At 39.7% G+C, this 18,456-nt stretch overlaps 1 protein-coding gene across 3 annotated transcripts in view; it reads right to left on the reverse strand.

Moving 5' to 3' along the window:
- Positions 1-18,456, reverse strand: part of LOC127341398 (serine/threonine-protein kinase ATM) — a 46,694-nt gene that overhangs the window by 17,206 nt on the left and 11,032 nt on the right. For all 3 annotated transcript variants that reach the window (XM_071827913.1, XM_071827912.1, XM_051367232.1), the window contains 27 exons: positions 17,378-17,503; positions 17,170-17,297; positions 16,834-16,990; positions 15,986-16,032; positions 15,837-15,900; positions 15,628-15,702; positions 14,014-14,136; positions 13,454-13,639; positions 12,131-12,255; positions 11,974-12,043; positions 9,724-9,851; positions 9,064-9,205; positions 8,845-8,985; positions 8,624-8,722; positions 8,495-8,541; positions 8,149-8,347; positions 7,837-8,055; positions 6,861-6,932; positions 6,695-6,764; positions 3,884-3,992; positions 3,683-3,806; positions 3,483-3,614; positions 2,862-2,927; positions 2,213-2,260; positions 890-994; positions 693-779; positions 59-361 (listed from right to left, as the gene is read on the reverse strand). In XM_071827913.1, the coding sequence (XP_071684014.1) occupies positions 59-361; positions 693-779; positions 890-994; positions 2,213-2,260; positions 2,862-2,927; positions 3,483-3,614; positions 3,683-3,806; positions 3,884-3,992; positions 6,695-6,764; positions 6,861-6,932; positions 7,837-8,055; positions 8,149-8,347; positions 8,495-8,541; positions 8,624-8,722; positions 8,845-8,985; positions 9,064-9,205; positions 9,724-9,851; positions 11,974-12,043; positions 12,131-12,255; positions 13,454-13,639; positions 14,014-14,136; positions 15,628-15,702; positions 15,837-15,900; positions 15,986-16,032; positions 16,834-16,990; positions 17,170-17,297; positions 17,378-17,503 (3,192 nt within the window). The remainder of the gene's footprint in view (positions 1-58; positions 362-692; positions 780-889; positions 995-2,212; positions 2,261-2,861; positions 2,928-3,482; positions 3,615-3,682; positions 3,807-3,883; positions 3,993-6,694; positions 6,765-6,860; positions 6,933-7,836; positions 8,056-8,148; positions 8,348-8,494; positions 8,542-8,623; positions 8,723-8,844; positions 8,986-9,063; positions 9,206-9,723; positions 9,852-11,973; positions 12,044-12,130; positions 12,256-13,453; positions 13,640-14,013; positions 14,137-15,627; positions 15,703-15,836; positions 15,901-15,985; positions 16,033-16,833; positions 16,991-17,169; positions 17,298-17,377; positions 17,504-18,456) is intronic.

Here is an 18,456-nt window from a genome sequence, read left to right on the forward strand (position 1 = left end):
ACAAAAGTACACAAAAATCTAGCAATAACTGTGATTATCTGGAATATGCAATACAAACTTGTATGTCAATAAACTCTGAATCCTGTTGAAGGCACGCATTTTGGTTGGTTAACCCTTGGCTGTAGAAATCAAGCACATGACTACATCCAGTTTTCTGCAAGGACCTCATCAGACCTTTGTGCGTTTTCCAGTTCAGTATCTTATCATCTGCTTTAGAAGACACAGCAGATGACTTAGGCAGCACTGTCCCAGCAAAATCGCCAAGGTTCTCCTTTTGTGTTGATCTTACAAGTAAATCATAATACTCAAGAGCACTGCTCCAGTCACCCTCATGCTCATATCTGATAATTTGCGAAGTTATCTGCTCAAGATACAGCAAAAACAAGAAGCAATCTAAGATGCAGAACATTCCAGCCCTTAACAGCGAATCTGTCACATCTAAAATAATAAATCTGATGCAAAATTTTGCAACAATGATTGTTTAATTAACTTGGAAGTTACACCTATAACAGATTATATCCCACATGGTGATGGATAGAGATTATTCCCATTACTATTTTACGCCATGTATCAAGTTCACGCAGAGAGGCGACAGTAAAATGACATTTGAAGAACAGCCGAAGTTCATAGATACAATAAGAACATGCCCAAAATAATAAATAATAAATACAAATAAAATTTGTGTCAATAACCTCGTTGGCCAGTGTAATTCCATAAATGCTGTCCGGCTCATTTATGTGAGTAAATGCAGCAACCAATAGACCAATATGCGGTGGCAACTGGAAAGTAAAAGAGACATAAGTTGGCACAACTGAAGACATAACAACAGAGCTAAAAAGGCACACACGAGATGTAAAGCAACCACTAAGAAAACGCAATGTGGACTGACCGACTCTTGCTGTGAAAAATCTGGAGGTCCAAGTGCCAGCTGATTGAATTGTTCCTCACACCAAAGTTCAACATACATAAGCGTAGCAAAGTCACATGAGCAACGCTACATATCCAATAGAAAGCACAATCGTTACCATCAAAGGAAAAAGGCGGTCTTGAGGCACCAAATCAATTAATCACAAAAGGTGCAAGGTGAAAAAATTGCATGCAGAAGAAACATTTGGAGCAGGAAGAGTGTCCATGGCCAAGAAATATTCATGGTTGCTGGACCAAGTTACTTATTTTGTTAGATAGCACTACGAGTGACAGTACATAATGGGAACAAGATTGCAGACAGTACTGTAAGGAAATATGCACCTTGTATTTCCTGGAAGCCAAGGGCCATCATAAATATACAAAGTAAAGGTGGAAATAGGAAATATACACAAAAACCCTGAAGAATAGGACATCCTATACAGGAAACTAATATAAATCTCTAACAAATGCCACTACAGGGTAAAAAATGTGCACCCTGGTAATCTTGAAATGACCCCAGAATCCATGCAAAACAGCAGATTGACCCTACTACTCCATCCACGCCATGGATTATTAATCTAACGACTAGACTAGTCGTGCGACTAGTCTATGAGTCCTAACTTGACTGTCGACTGCTTGTTCGACTCAACTAGCCTGTAGAGTCGAGCGGTTAAGCGACTAGTCATGTACTAGTCTAGACTAGTCGTGGTATTCGAGTCGATCGACTCAATTTGGGATGGATTACTGTCTACAGGCATCGGTGGAAATTAAGAATGAAATCCACAACTTCTTAAATACAAGGAAGTTTAGAGCTATGTAGCAATATTTAGATGTGGAGGATGAAGCTGAAGTTCAAAGACACTGTTTCATTATTTAGACAAGATAATTTGAGGCCTATGCCATGAACTTCTAGGTCCTAGCATTATTATGTTATGTACCTTGTATTCAACTTATGTCTATTTAGTTACTAAATCTCATATCTGGTTGCTATATACGATAGTATTTTGTACTAGCTACTGCTGAAGTACATGTCGACTAGTCGAGCAGTAGTCCAGACTAGTCACGACTACGACTTGGCTTGACTCCTCGACTCGAATCCTTGATCCACGTTCCTTTTTGCCATATCAAGCCATGGGTTGAAACCAGAACAAGAATAGGGATTCTAGATAAACATATTTTGAATGGAAGGTAACTAGACATCTAGAGAACTATAATATCAAGACTGGCAAATGAATAATGAAACAAAGGATATAATGACTCATGTGCATAAAATATATTGTAATTTCTGGAAAGTTACTACACTTACCTTAGCAGCTCTGGCAGCTACAAGATAATCAACTGAAAGCCAGTACACCTGGAGAATTAATGACACGTTAGGAAAGGGATAGCAGTTGTAGACATTCTCCCTAGCTATAAGCAATGTACTAAAACATCTGCAATATACCGATGTGAGAAGTTCACATATGCCAACTACACAAGAACATAGAAGCATGGAAGAAAAGAGGGCCACTACAAAGGAATTTCAAATCTTTGAAAATGCAACTGCTAGCTTCCAATCTTTGAAACTTATGGTTTCGAAAGACATGCTCCTGCGGGACTAATAATTTAAGGTGGAGTCTAATAGTGTCTCCAATAATTCATTACATAGTTCATTACTAAGAGGAGACATAATACACATCGATGAAAACAATCACTCCAATCGATCATTGCCAAGATTTGTACTAAGACCCAAAAGCTATAGACTGATGTGATGGGCTTGAGCCAACAAAATGAGTTTTTAGTAAGAAGGATCTCTCCAACAAGTGTTTGGTTGTTAGTAGTATCTTGGTACACCTAAGCTGTTTCTTTCTGCAGTCACATCACGCTCTCATTCCTCTTGTCTACCACAGTTGAGAGGAATATGTACAAAAATAGAAAAATAGAAAAAAAATTAAAAGAGGGATAGAATACAGAACCTTCTTCCATGAAGATGAGGGTGTTGCTGCTGGTGACCTACTTTTGGATCTAGCCGATCTACCATCCTATGGAAGTTACACAGGCAGTTCAAAAGTAAAAATAAATATAAATAAGAATAAAGTGCACAACATTATTATTGAAGAAAAACAGTAATTAAGTTCGTGACACAATATTACAAATAATATCTGGGTACTGAGCTTTTGACTCATGAGGTGTTCAAAACACAGAATGTTATCTAATGGAACTCTCAATCTCAAGAAAAGGGGGATATGTTGACTACATGGTCAGCAAAACTCAATATTACATTGTGAAGCATCAGGTAACCAAGAGAATTTTTCAGTAAAAATACAAGAGAATGTTTCTAATCTGATTTGAGCTCCATGCAAGAGTAACCAACCACATCAAGTGCTTTTTAGCATAAATATGTCAATAACTTAAGCACTTCCAATGAAAAACCAAGCGCTAGGTGATATCTTGGGAGACATACAACTGATAAGAGCAGAAAACCTCAATCATTTATCATGTAATAACTATTGTATGAGAAAACGGAGCATGCCACCCTGGTCATGATGCACTTAATTAGAAACTAACACTCTAACAGACTGCAATAGAGAACATACCTTAAGAATATTAGAAGGGGGATCTCTGGCTTTTTCAGTGACATAAAAAGATCTGATAACATTCAGTGCATCCAAAAACAGCTTAACTGATTTCATCAAATGATTGGAGTCACTAAAAATCATTTTCTCGACCTACAAGCATATCAAAGAACATCAATTCACAATCTTCAAGCAATCAAATAACTTGATGCACAACAAACCTTTGATGAAATTAATCCGCAAATGCTGTTATTAGAGTCCATATTGCCAGCAATGTTCACCAGAGCACTTGCAAGCAAAAGCTCAGCAGCCTCAACTTTGAGGAAGACAAGACTTCTACAAAGTCTATAAGAAGAATATCATTGTCAAGCTCTAAGCACAATGACTAATGTTACTGCTATATTTTCTGTTGAAAATTATACCTTAAGATGATATCATCACAATGACAAATGAGTGAGCTCACTAGGGTGCATAACCATTGCTCATAAGGCCGGCCATTAGTCTGCCAGATTTCTGATTCTTCAAGTGAAACTGCCAAACCAAGTTTAACCAAAAAATGATTAATTTAATCTGCAATTAACAGTGTATACAGACACTTCAAAATTTTACATGCTGCACTATGCAAATATCAAAATATTCAGGCACTATGCTATGCACATTAAAAATCGCATGATCCAATTCGTCAAGTACAGCGTGGGGCCACAAAACAAGAAATGCACGATATTATATAATGCTTGTTTTTTTGGTGCTCTGCAGCATGAAAGAGTTTAACTATGAAAGATGGCATCGAATAGGCTACATTTAGAGTGGTGCATCATGCTCTGCAGGGACTAGTACTCAGACTAGTACTCTAGTCTGATGCAAAATCAACTAAACTCAACTAGCACACACGACAACTACCTTTAACTTACAATGCATGCGATTTAGGACTAGGACTGCTAATGTATGACCCACAGCAAGACTTGGTGATTGCACTCGAACAAACAAACAAAACAAGCCCTAACCGGATTAAAAAACAGCAACACATATGGAAACTATGTTTGCCTCTCAGCTCTCAGACACTACGACTCAAGGTTGGATTGTCTCTAACACAGGCCCACGTGGGTGCAAGGAGGGGAACGGCAGGCACAGTTTGGCGCCAAAGCTACTCTCTCCTTCCTCTCTAGTCGGTCCCCTCAGACACAGGAAAAATTCCATCTCTTCCTGCGGCAACGGTGGTGGAGCGGACAGAAAGATGGAGCTTATCATACAGTAGCTGTGATTTAGACCTATCTTCTATTAGTCCGCAAAAGATCTATTCAACATGTTGTTCCTTTGATCAAACATGGTCCAACGATGGAAAAGAGATCCTGAGAGGCAAGCAAATCTGAACCACATCTACAACCGCAACGATGTAGAGGCAGTCAACATGCTTTGGATGAGAAGAGCGGAGCCCCTTCAAATCAGGTCATAACCAGAGGTTTAGAGGGATTCACAATGCATTCAGCAGATCCACAGAAAGGAAAAAAAGGACGTACCCAGTGCTGAGAGCTCCCGCACTGTGCGGGGTCTGGGAAAGGTGTTAGTGGCAAGCCTTACCCTCACGAAGTGCAATGTGAGGAGACCGCGACTCGAACCTGGGACCTCTCGGTCACAGGCGGTGAGGCTCTACCGCTGCACCAGGCCCGCCCTTCAGCAGATCCACAGAGACAACATCAAATATTTCAAGGCACCAATACAAGTCTTGTTTGCAACTCGAGAGCTCAGAGGAAAGATGATCAAGGCACCAACTGCTCTAACACCAAGATACAAGGGAGCCCAAGATGGTATCCATATTTCAAGGTGAGCAGTACTAATTGCTTGTTCATGTCATCATAGAATTGTATTGTTGTGAAACATAACTGTTGTTCATGTCATCATGTTGTTTATGTCCTCACAGGACTGTATTGGCGAAATTAATGGTACACATGTGAGTGCTAGAGTGTCTACAGTATTCAAGGGTAGGAAGCACTACACCAGCCAGAACATGCTTGTTCTTGATTTCGATCTGAAGTCGACATGTCTTGGCTGGTCGAGAAGGACCATCCCATGATGCAAGCATTCTTGCATACAGCATTGGTCTGGATATACATGTCGGCTTGGGTTTCTTTCACCCTTTGGGAGAAACCAGATACCCTATTAATGAGTTCTGAAGGAACTATCCTAAGACTGCCATCGAACTATTCAAGCTCAGCCACTCTAGCCTTAGAACTACGGTTGAGAGGGCATTTGCTACATTGAAAAATAGATTTAAGATCCTTTATCACAAGCCATTTCACCCTTTCACTGCCCAAGTTAAGTTTGTTCTATCATGTTGCATTCTTCACAACTGGATATTAGGGTTTAGTCTTGATGAGCATGTGCTGTAAGAGGGGGATATGACAGCTAACGACATTGACGAAGGCCATGGTGTGTAAAGCACATGATGATGCTTCTTCGAAGAGCAAAGGACGGAGTGGTCTCAGGCAATGTGGGCAGATAGAGGTACCATAAGGATCTTAACAAGATGACGATGATCTGAAGAAGATGATGAACTTCCCCCATTGTTTCATAGGACTGTAATGATGAAATGTAATTTTTTTTAGTAGCTAGGATTAATGATTTACCTCTGTTTTGCTGTGACATTTATTTGCTGGTAGATTGCCATCATGTTATCTATGTGTGGTACTGAGTTTGTTGGTAAGGTCACCACTAGTGAGAAGAGGTGACCACAAAGATAGCATGTACGCAACCAAACACTGGGTATGAAATGACCAGCTGATGCACTGCGGGCAACCAAACGGGATGCACAATGTGACTCACAACATGGCCCAGTGGAACAAGGCTCCCACGGGCCTGGTTGGGCGAGTTCAGGGAATAGCTGGTTGTGTTTTTATAGGTCAGGTTGTATTTCGTACCAACTTAAATAAATAGAGAGACTTATTATTCATGTGATCTTCCAATTCACATTATATGATCGAATTGAATTATTTATCTTTATGGATGTGGCATATGGCTCTGATCCCTTTCAGAATAGTGCTTTGTCGACTGCCGAAACAGCAGAGCTGACCATTTAAAACAATTCCAACATGTAAATAGAGCAAAACAAAGAATAAAGTTACTTCTGAACATACAAATACAAATTTACAGATGTGGAATTAGAATTTGCACAATTAAGAAGGAAAACACAGAAATCACCAATCACCAATTTATGAAAATTACAACCTATGACTCACCAGTAGAATACTTATCCATGCCCAAAAGTGTCTGCTCAACTAACTGAATGTTTATTCCCCTCGAATGAACCTATGGAAAACATTGACCAGGTGACAAAATAAGCAGAAAGGCATGAACAATGAACAAGAAAGAACATAAAACACGAGATAACATAGCACTAAATACCATCAGTAAAGACCTATCAAGAGAATCAAGACACTGCAGAGAATTGAGGCCCTTTGATGTTGACAGAATCCCCTGTTTATTAAAAAAAAACAAATATAAACGAATTGTACTGCCATTAATAATATAGCTGCAATCTAGAACACTCAAGACACTTGCAACTTCACACTATGATTACTTCTAAAACTACAATTGTGTTACATCCGCATAAGGACATTGAAACAGAGCTATCACGAATAGTTCGCAAATGTGACCATGTGCCATGCCCACACTCGAAACGTGTTGTTTCCAAAATCGGCAAATTTTTAGAGTAATCCAATATCATTTTCTCAAGCTAAGAGAAAGCTTCAGTAATAAGATCAAAAGATGATAATTTATACACAGCAATCAGTCAACTGAGAGCAGCCAAACACCAGAAAACTTATGCAAGATACAATACAAAGCAACGCAATAAACAAAACAATATTGCAGGAACCAATGAAAGAGAATGCTCGTGGCTTAAAAGTTATGGCATATATTAAGTTGTCATTTCTCACAACACAATGTATACATACACCAATTTTTATTTAATCACTTCAAGTTGCTAAGGACACTGAAGCAGGATCAAACATCAGAAGGACAGCAAAGAAGCTTGAAATTACAAACAAAATCATGATGCAGGCTGATCAGAAGTGTTTACAGCTTTATATGGCTTAAATGTAGCAATATTCTGTGAATTCAATTTCAGATATGCCTCCATTTGTAGAAGTTTTAGTGGAGAAACTCAACAATATTACAGACGCAATGAGATACAACTTATGTGCAAGAAAAACATCCATGCTTGAAGTGTCACAATATTATGGAATTATGATACCAAAGTAGACAAATTTACCAACCAAACAAGTCCTTATTACACCATGGATAATGTGCAAGGTAACTAACACCACATAAGAACAGATACAAATTCTTCACACACAGAAAACAGTTACAAATAACTTACCCTCAATGTTCGTGAAGTAACATCTATTATTTCAACAGACTTGTCTGATAAATAAGTCTTCAATAGTTTCAGAAGACCAACCAAGATATCATCAGAAATACTATAGTCTGAGCACAATTTATCTTCCTTGGAAGTACAACCACTTTGAAGTTGTAAGGGGTGCTTCTGAGTAAGATTTGGAACATGGAATATTACTTGATGTGCATCCGATATGCCAGCCTGCATTTTTTGTTAAGAAAATATGTAATAATAAGAACATTCCATAATGAAAACATAGTAGATTATGGCAAAGTACAGAGACAGAAAGCAAACCCTAGAGATAAAATCTGCAAGCACTGAAGAAGCTTCATTTGCAACAGATGATGAGCTGCAAAGGTCAACAAGCGTCCATACAGCCGAAACGACATCAGGGTCGCTGCGCCAGCAACTAACTGTGTCTGCATTACCCACAGATACATCGCCTCTACAGATGATTTCTCCCAATAATAACTTCTTGTGATGCGTACGAAGACTTAACGTACAAGAGGAAAATAAACAAAGTGATTTTAGAACAATGAAAACATGATGACTTCAAACAAAAGACATGATACAATATCACAATGGTTATACTATGTGAATAGTTAACTTGGAGGCATTTCAAATACAAATAAGGGCATACCTTAGCAAAAACAATTCTGGAGGCAAATGAGGAGCCCTGTTAACAAACTAAAGGAAGTCAAAAGTAATACATTAGTTCATAACAAATATACAATTATAGTTATAGAAAAAATAAAATTAAAATAGCAACCTTCAGAAACTGGTCTCTTGAAGCATAGGAGTCAGAAAGTGAGGCATGGAAAACATGTATATCTTTCAAGCAATCAAGATCAGGGAGTGGTTCCAAATCCTGTAAGACCATTAAGAACAAAATACAATGTAGAAAACATATCACAATGATAATCAAAAAGAAAACAGTCTGCAGCCTGGCGGAATGAGATTAGATAGTGGATCAGCGTAGACGAAGCGTACTCTTATGTAATCATAAAGCAAGGGATCAGCATCAACTGTTAATTGACGAAGCAAAGATAGAACTTTCGATGAATCTCCATTAGCGTGTCCTCCTTCTTTATCATTAGGTAGGCAACAGGTGACCAATTTAGGAACTAAAAGCTGTACCAGTCCATTTCAGAAGAGTAAGTTGACAGAAGTACAAGAAGTAAAGTGTAGGACACTATTTGTGAAATTAACCTGGAGCTGCATGCCGAGCACAGCAACAGTTTCCTTAGAGGAATTTGCATTGAAAGCAGCCAACAGTTTAGACAAAATGTTGCAGCACTGGCCTTGCAATGGTTGCCTCCAGATATAGTTCCCCACTATACAAATAATATAGCTGCAGTTGAGGCATGCATCCAATACAATTTAGATTGATACAAGACAAGATATTAGTAAAACCACAAATTTTCTCCAAGAAATGGTACACTATAAATTACTAGCATGCAGCATGAAGCGAAATTTTAGTAATTTAGAATTGCGCATGCACTTAAATGGAGGCCTACCCATAGAACAAATCCAGGATCATGAAAAAAAAAACTAGATTATGATCGCTATTTGTAAGAAATACATAATAATTGATGCTTGAACTAAAGATCAAACAATGGAATTGACACAAAGGCACCACACATCAAACTGAAAATAGGAATTGAACTCCTACAAAAGATTACTGCAGGCATGAAGCAAGCAGATGCCTTGAGTAGTACATTTTTCTCTCCAAGATGTCTAAAGTTGGGTCGTTAAAATATTTGAGGGGGCTACATGACAGCAACAAAATCCATTCCAAACAGACAGACATCTAAGAATTATGTGGTACAACAATGACAAGCAAGAAAGTGAAAAGGAAAAAACACTCACAAACAAGTGCTATAATGTACCACTCTATGCCCAAGTACATCTATTAAAACCTCGATGGCACAAAGCCGATGACTCATGTGCCTCGGATGGCCTGCATCTGTAACTTGTTGATGTATTGCCAACAGGAACTGCGACCAAATAAGAATAATTCCATGGAACTTGGTCAAAAAACACATACTAAGAGAGAACTAATATATATAGAGACCAGAGAAATGTTAATTTATCCAAGAAAAATGTTAATTTATCCCTATATATTGTCCATGAACACCTGCAGACTTCCATAAAACACTTGACCATTTGAAAAGGCTTAATTGGATAGGTAGGGACTGATCCCCACTCATCAAATCAAGCCCTCAAGGAATACACTTTTCATGATAGTAGACTTAAGATATTCTGTTTTGGTTGAACATCATAATTCGTAATCCACATGTTTGTGGGAAGGTGATCATTTGGTTCATTTGACCCCCGGAGCTCATAATACCTGCTCACTCTACCCCCTGGGGTCAGTCTCGACAGTGGTTTTGCCACCGCACCATGTGACCCAGGTTTGTCACCTTATTCTACTTCCAGCACACCGCACTCCTCTCCCTCCTACCTAGCATCACTCGCTCCCTCCATCCATCCCTCTCCCTCCAACCACCCTATCTACTTGCATCTGAGTTTTTCTCTCTCTAGCCTCAGGTTCAAGCCATGACAGCTCGTGCCTGCAGTCGTTTCTGAGCCTTGGAGACAGGCGAGCTTGGACCTAACCCATCAGCTTAGGTGTAATCCATGAAGTGGGAGTGAAGAGTGAGCTAGAGGCAGGAGAGTGGAGCTGCATGTAGAATGCATAATGCAGTGGGCACAGTGGCAAAAAAGTGGGAGACCTGCTGGCCGCAGTGGCAAAACCAACTCCCAAAATAAGCTGCAAGGGGCGAAGTGATCCTTCTCGCAGAGAACATGATTTTGAACTCCAAGTAGAAGAATCCTAAACATCCATATATATATGACATACAAAAATATTAAGGGAACAGTTTGGTTGGCAGATATGTGTAGTTGTATATACTTTCTGTGTATTTCCTCCGTTCTATAAGGGATTTCCAATTCAGTTGAAACGCGTGCCCCGCACCGCTCTCCTCCTCTCCTTCTCTTTAGAGTCTCCAAGTCGCCCCCGGCTCCTTCCTCCACCTTCTCCGGTGGCCTCGCCGGCCGGTGGGGTTGGAGGGATGGAGACCGGCCCCTGTATAGGTTCGTATTTAGGCTGGTTCTGGGCTGTATGCCCGTAGTCTGGAGCAGAATCTCCGATCTGTTCGGCCAGATCGGTGGTTGCCTAGGGTGTTCTGCTCGATTTCTTCAGCTCCGGTGGCCGGAGGTGAATCAATCGACGGTAACCACAGTCTCCGTCAATAAAGCCGCTCTTGCTGAGCTCAGCCTGCTGGAGCAGGCACCTGGATCTTCTCTGGTCGGCCGTGGCGGCGGGAGGAGAAGAAAGGGTGCCTCTGCAAGACGCAGTATGCTGCACATCAGCATCTACTAGGAGGAGCTGAGGATCCCTGTGCTGTTCAAGGTGGATGGTATAGTTGCTCTTCGACTCCGCATATTCGACGGTGGATCTTCCTCGACAAGTGCTTCCAAGCCGGTGGCAATCTTGCCACGGCTATCCTTGGCCATGGAGGCCAAACTACAACCTCCAATTCGGAGGCTACTCTCCGTCATGTCTGCTGGAGCTCGACGCCTAGATGCTGCCAAGTGGTTCGTCCCCGGAAGCCTCAAGGTAGCCAGCGACGACGGTCTCTTGCTGGAAAGGGGCGCTCGAGTACTCTCGCCCTGCTCCTCGGCGGCAACGCCTTGAGGACGCCGCTGGTGGCAGAGATACCCAGGGTCTTGATTGCTTTTCCAGTGTTTTTGCTAGGGTGTTTCTTGTAAAAGTACAGGCCTTATCTTCAAAGTCTCGGTTCTTTAGGATGAGTGATGTAAAGGGCCTGTATGGAAATTGTACCTGCCACGTGCTACGCTAGTATATGATCCACTTCTTTGTTCAAAAAAAAATAAGGGATTTCCTGCAAATTTACCACTTGTACGTGTATATATACTGGCCTTTGACCTCTAGGAAATACAATATGTACTTTTTTTCTAACAATAACATCTTGATTAATTCATCCATCAGATCGGAGAGAATTGCAGTTGATAATTGCCAGTAAGACATTCTAGTTGGCAGTTTACAAATTCAGAAACTACATAAAACATCAAACATGTGACAAAACAAAATACCTTAAAAACTCTGTCAGCGCGGAATATATTGATTTTGTCAATAACAACTGTATCAGCCAAATCGTCATCCCTAAAATGTAAGAAGTGCATCAATGATTTTGTTGCATCAGCCCTTAGTCATCAGAATTGTGTATATATAGGAAAACTAAGGACATACGTTGTATCCACGAAACCATCAACAACTGTTTTCAGTGAGAATGCTATAATCTCCCTGGGAAAGTACGGGAATTCGGGCTGGCAAGCACTGGATGAAACTGAGAGCAAAAAGCCAACAATGGAAACCTAAAAATAGGAGAAGAATGAGTGTAATAATGAACAAAAATTCAGAACAGCTTTAGAGCATCTACATTCTGAAGTAAACTGCTCTAGGCAATTCTGACAGAATAGAAAAGCAAAATCTCAGAATTTGGAATAAGAAATAGGAATCTACTACTCCCTCTGTTCCATAATTCTTGACGTGGAACTAAAACAACAACAAGAATTTTGGTCCGGAGGGAGTAGCAGTTTAGCACTGCAAATGATATGTAGCAATGCAGAAATAGCCAGCATATTTTATTTGTTCCTGTGTCTGAAAGTGCAAGTCCAGAGGTGATGTACTTCATTTTTCCATGAAACACCTAAAACAACAAACAGTAAGGCTAAGCATTCTGATTGGATCAAACAAGGTCGAGCCTCCCGTATGGCCATATCCTATGCTATGGTTTTTCTCGGAGTTGGGGTCTGATATGAATACAACGTAGATATTGTTGGATATGACATTTATTGGATTGTTGATCACATTTCTCGCGGGCAGTTACCAAACCATAAATGTGATTGCATATTGTCATGTGATTCATTCCCTAACGACTATTTAGCTTGATATACTCAACCAGCTGATCTGCTTAATCTGTTGGGAGATTCTTAATAATACGACACTCCATAGCAGCTAGGTTCAGCTATGCCTAGCTAGCACGGAGAGTCGAGATGGTGTAACACTTGAGGCACACCACTTACCACTTCACCATAACAAGTTGACTCGGACAATAATTTGTTTAAAGAACATGGCAATTTTATACTTTCCTAGCAATTTTCTCTGTAGTTTCTTTAAAATGTTCCAAATATGTACCTGTGAAGTCCTCTGGTCTCTTTAACATGTTGAACTGCATAGACCGACCAGTTCAACAAAAACCTTAAACTATTAGATAAAGATCGGCAGTGTACCCATACTTCAAATGTCAAAATATGACAAAACTAGCTCATCCAGGCCTGATAGCTAACCTGGACCAGGAAATGCTCAGGTCGAGCCTATAAGACCATAACTGCCACACAACTAGCAAAATAGAACACCGCAAATAGTCAACCATAAACAGGAGCCCAAACAAGAACACTTTGATGTGTATATGTAAATGTACTGGATGGCAAACAAAAAAATTACAAGACACAAAGGAACAGCAAACGTTGCATACAAATTCAAGGGGAGATGTTTCCTGGGAAAGCATACCATATGTTTTCTAATGAGATCATCACGCTCAAGTTCAGAAATTTCACCAAATTGCAAAACTGATTCATATAACACAGTTTCTGCCAAGTCCTTCTCTGGCCCAGTGCCACATCTGGCAGCAATAGACAGTCCAAATATCGGAACGAAATATCCCTTGATAACAGCAGATAAAGGTTGCAACAAAACCTGATAAGTGCATAAAGAAAATAACTATTAGGTGCATCTAAGTACTGGGGAATGTTGACTAGAGAGATTGCCTTACACACTGCATTTGTACACAGTACAATCAAATAGCAAAAGAACTGGGACAAAAAATACTGCATATGGTTTTATATGAGGGAAAGTTAATTCTTAATTGCAAGGTAAATTTTGAATTTTCTTTGTAAATTTTGTTGTGTATAAGTTTTTTATATGTGGAATGAAACAATATAGCAGCAAACAGAAAAGTAAGAAACAGTAAAGCTACTGCTCCATTCATTCCCGTATGTAGCGTGCATCAGGTTACATTAGGACAAGTTTTGACCAAACGGAGGGAGTATTAACTTTTAACGAACAATCACCTTGGAGATCCAATTAAGATCAGCAGCATCACCCCTGAGAATAAGGAACGGGAGAAGCCATGAGCAGATATGTTCAATGAAGTTCTTTGGCTTGGCCGAATTAAAACCAAACATCTCTTGCACCTGTAAAAGATTGCATTAGCTCATGAATGAGTAATTCAGTAATATGATAACTGCTAAAATAAGTGCATCTAGGAAAAGGTGGTACAGAACTGCAGATCAATCTTTGGTGTCCAGCCTAATGGCCTATCCATCTTTCATTATTTTTTCAAACTACATGAGTATGTCGGCCTAAACTACTGTCCAGCCATTATACCAAAAAACAACTGTATTGTACGTGTGCACAAGGGGAAAAACCAACGTCCAACAAGTCCATATGCCCACACATGAGATTGCCCACCCAACGAGAAATCCAGCACCTGATCGATGGACATCTGCTAAATCTGCTATGAGATAAGATCGATGGATGTGTGGCGCCGCAAAGGGAGAAAGGTTCGGCTCCTTTTGAATCTCCCGATTGCTGATCGCCACCACAGTTTGCCAGCCTTCAAGATGCGCCATGGCATCGGGTGCTGATCAGGCTCTTCGGTCCCCCGTTTGGCATTTACTATTAGATCGAGGTCTCAAGGTATTTCATATACTTTGAACAATTAAGTTTGCACAAGTTATTAGTTGCTATTAACTAGTTAGTTTTTTTCAGATCGATTATAATTTATGCACCCATCAGATGTTTTTAAATTGATTATAATTGCTCAGATGTTTAAAGATCGATGATAAATTTGTAGATCCGTTAATTGATCACTAATACTAATGTAGTAGAGCTATAGAAGATAAAATAGTCTTCTGTAAAATAATTGTGAGACCATCGTCTTGGTCACCCCTCCATGCCTGAATCCTAGTTCCACCCCTAACCATCGAGTCCTGCGTCAGTTCGTCTTTTCAGCGATCGCCAAAACCACAAAATGCCAATACTCCAATCCCGAATTTCCAATCAACTTTGGCAGCCGCCTGCCAGCAAGGATCGTCCTCGCCTCCTCGATCCCCCATGCAAGAGACGATGCGGATTCTGTGGTCCATCTAATTGGCAAGCAAATTAGCACTTTCTATGTAAGATATTCTGGCATATACATTATAATTATCATTAGTTTAAAGTTTAATTTTCTAGTGAGATAGGGCCCCATTTTGGAGTTTGGCAGAGGGGCCCGAAATTCGCTGGCTTGGACCTACTCCAAGGTAATACAGCTTATTTCCCCAAGCCAGAAGACCAGATTCCCACTGGAATTCTGAACCCTAGATGTATACTTCAAGGACATGGCTATTCTAAATCGCCTTCTCTTATGAGAGCAATACCCTTTCGGAACTGGATGGTGGCTTTATGAAGACCAATGGCTCAGGTCTCAGAATCGCAATGAGCTAAGAACCAACGTCAGCTGGAGGTCATGACTTACTTATCTAATTAATCAATTTAACCTAAGTTAAGTTTGCTTTTTTCCCGTAACTAAGTTAAGTTTGCTTAACCTGTCAACGGCGTCATTTTTGTGGCACTTTTGCAAACATTCAATCAAATTCAGAATCATTTATCAAAATATGAAAGGCAGAAGAACAGATGATTACCTCAAGAAGTGAAACTAGGCTGACTTCACAAGCAACCCACCGGAAGAGAATTGGACCAATCAGTTGGTCCAAATACTGGATATGGGGAAGAACAGTATGTAAATTTAATTTCCACAAGCAAGTCATTCTCTTTTACAACATAAACTGGATAAACATAGTTGTTCGGATTTAAATTAACATATTCACCAAACTCTGAGAAGTCCACTCACCTTACTTCGTGAAGCGTAGCTGAGCTTTCTTGAGATAGAATCAAATAAAGCATAAGCTAATTCTCTGACAATGAAGTAGCATGAAAAGAAAGAGTAAGCACAGTATTATTTCCATAAACTAACAAATAGTTCATTTGTTGTGAAAGTACCGCTGAGAAGGCTCTATAGCAGCAACAGCAGAAATCATGAATGCGCACTGCAACATCAGAGGATAAATTTATGATGAACAAGAATAATAACAGTGCAGAGTCAGACAAATATTTTTCTCAAACCTCAATGAGACATCAGTAGGCAAAACTGCAAACACATAACGGTGATACATGTCCAAGTACTTGGAGCTAAAAAACTAAACAATCCACAGACCGAGTGCTGCAGAAGTTAAGGTCAGCTTCAGCCAGTGCGGTGGAAGAGCAACTGAACACCACATGGATAAGTGGGTTCAGTGCCTCAGAGTTACACAAACTGAGGGACCACGGAGAAAGGGGCCACAAAGAGGGGTAGTAAGGCCAGCATGTTCCGTACATACAATATAGGCATGCTTTCGCAGCACACAATCAAGGTACAAGTAAAACATGTGAATAATATATTATGTAGAGCTAACTATCAGAATTTTATAGGGCTCACTTAGTACTGTATGAGGTTCTTAACCCTTATATATGAGGTCCACCAATCCCCGTAAAACAGGCACCCATTAACAAGCCATAAACCCAGCACGATAAACAATATGATACATTTAATAATGGAACAGCATTAGCGGAAAAAAAACGTATAGTCTAAGCTTCAAAGATCATAAAGGAGGGAAACAACTGTTATCAAAGAATAATCTTTAGTACTCAATTACTGTAGATAGAAAATAAGTACATAGGAGGCTTGTAAACTTGTTTCCCCCTATCTTTTCAATGAAATGAAACGCAAAGAGTCCTTTGCGTTTTCTCGAAAAAAAAAAGTACATAGTCTTGCTTCACAACAGCAGTGGTGACAACGAGAATAAACATACCTCAACTTCAACCTCCTCGCTATGCACAGACAAATGAGCTAGTGTGATGAGGACAGTTTCAATAACAGGAACAGATTGTGGACCAACAGCTAAGACTTCTTTTGATTTGACTGGGATCTTGTTGGAGAACTGCACCATCTGGACACCAATATTTGAGCTGACATTAACAGAACACTGGTAAGCTAATTCTCACAGTTAGAGGTTAGCAATCTAAATGGCAATCATGATTTATGAACTAAGCCAGAGAATGGGAACACAAGTAAATGAATCTACAGGGAAGTAGGGGATAACTAGCTGGTGAACCCAACAAAAATTACAGCATAGTAAAACACTTACCAAACATCATTAAACAATTCATTATGTCCTTCCCATGTTTGGAATAGCACAACAATTTTCCTAGCAAGATACAACCTGACACGATAATCAGTATCATGCAGCATGTTGAGCAAATGTCCTGTCATATCCTGCAATGAAAATAATAGATTAATGATACATGTAACTAGAAATGATAATACGCAATAACAGAACAGAGAAAGATAATCACCTGGGCAATGTCAGGGAACAAGTAAATAAAGTGGGAGATGCAATCGATGAGCTTGATGCGGAAAAACCAATCTGTGATACTGATCTCAGTACCTTTAATCACCAAGTCTAATAGAATGTCCTGGTTCTGCAGATAATGAGAACATATGTAGAGGGGTTACTTCCAAGATCCAGCAGTAGAAAAGAGATGTAGACCAAGCAACAGGTTATTTGGATCAATGGGCCAATAAGGATTATAAAACCATTATGCAAATGGCTGGTTCCTAGGGAAACATGCTAGGGCCAGCATATTAACTGCGATTAATTTTGTGTTACCAGAATTTATGAGCGACTCCGCCCAACTCTTACCCATCGATTTATGGGATTTCGAAGAAACCAAAGAGGACCATTTTTTAGTTTGAACAAAGTTCTCTAAATCCTTACTCTGCCCAATCGAGTATATTCAGTAGTTTGAACCACTAGAGAAATAATCATGGAAAATGACTATAAGGAAGTGTAGAGCATTAAAAAGGAGATAACTGAAATCAAGCGCCACCGCTAAGTAAAGTTGGCATATACATATCCACAAAACATTGATCAAATTTACAGAGCACCAGAAAAAAATCCATGTTCTCTGATAAGAAAATCACCAGTAAAATTAGTAAGGGAAAAAAATACATGTTTAGTGTAATATCCACCTTACACAAATACATAATTGACCACCTTACATAAATACAAGGTTGATCCCAATGTCTTAAATCAGCATGCAATTTAATTAAAAGAAGAACAGTTTATTCAGTAACAGGTTGACTGTGAATGACACTGATCAAGTTTACAGATCATCAGGAAAAAAAAAACATGTCCTCTAATAAGAATATCACCAGTAAAATAAGGAACAACAACAGCAACAACAACAACAACAACCAAGACTTTCAGTCCCAAACAAGTTAGGGTACGCTAGAGTTGAAACCCATAAGATCTCGAAGCCAAGTCATGGTTCCGGAACGTGGATAGCTAACTTCCACGCACCCCTGTCCATGGCTAAATCTTTGTCGATATTCCAAACCTTCAGGTCTCTCTTAACGGACTCCTCCCATGACA

The sequence above is a fragment of the Lolium perenne genome, chromosome 3 (assembly GCF_019359855.2).
Source record: "Lolium perenne isolate Kyuss_39 chromosome 3, Kyuss_2.0, whole genome shotgun sequence".
Taxonomy (NCBI): Eukaryota; Viridiplantae; Streptophyta; class Magnoliopsida; order Poales; family Poaceae; genus Lolium; species Lolium perenne.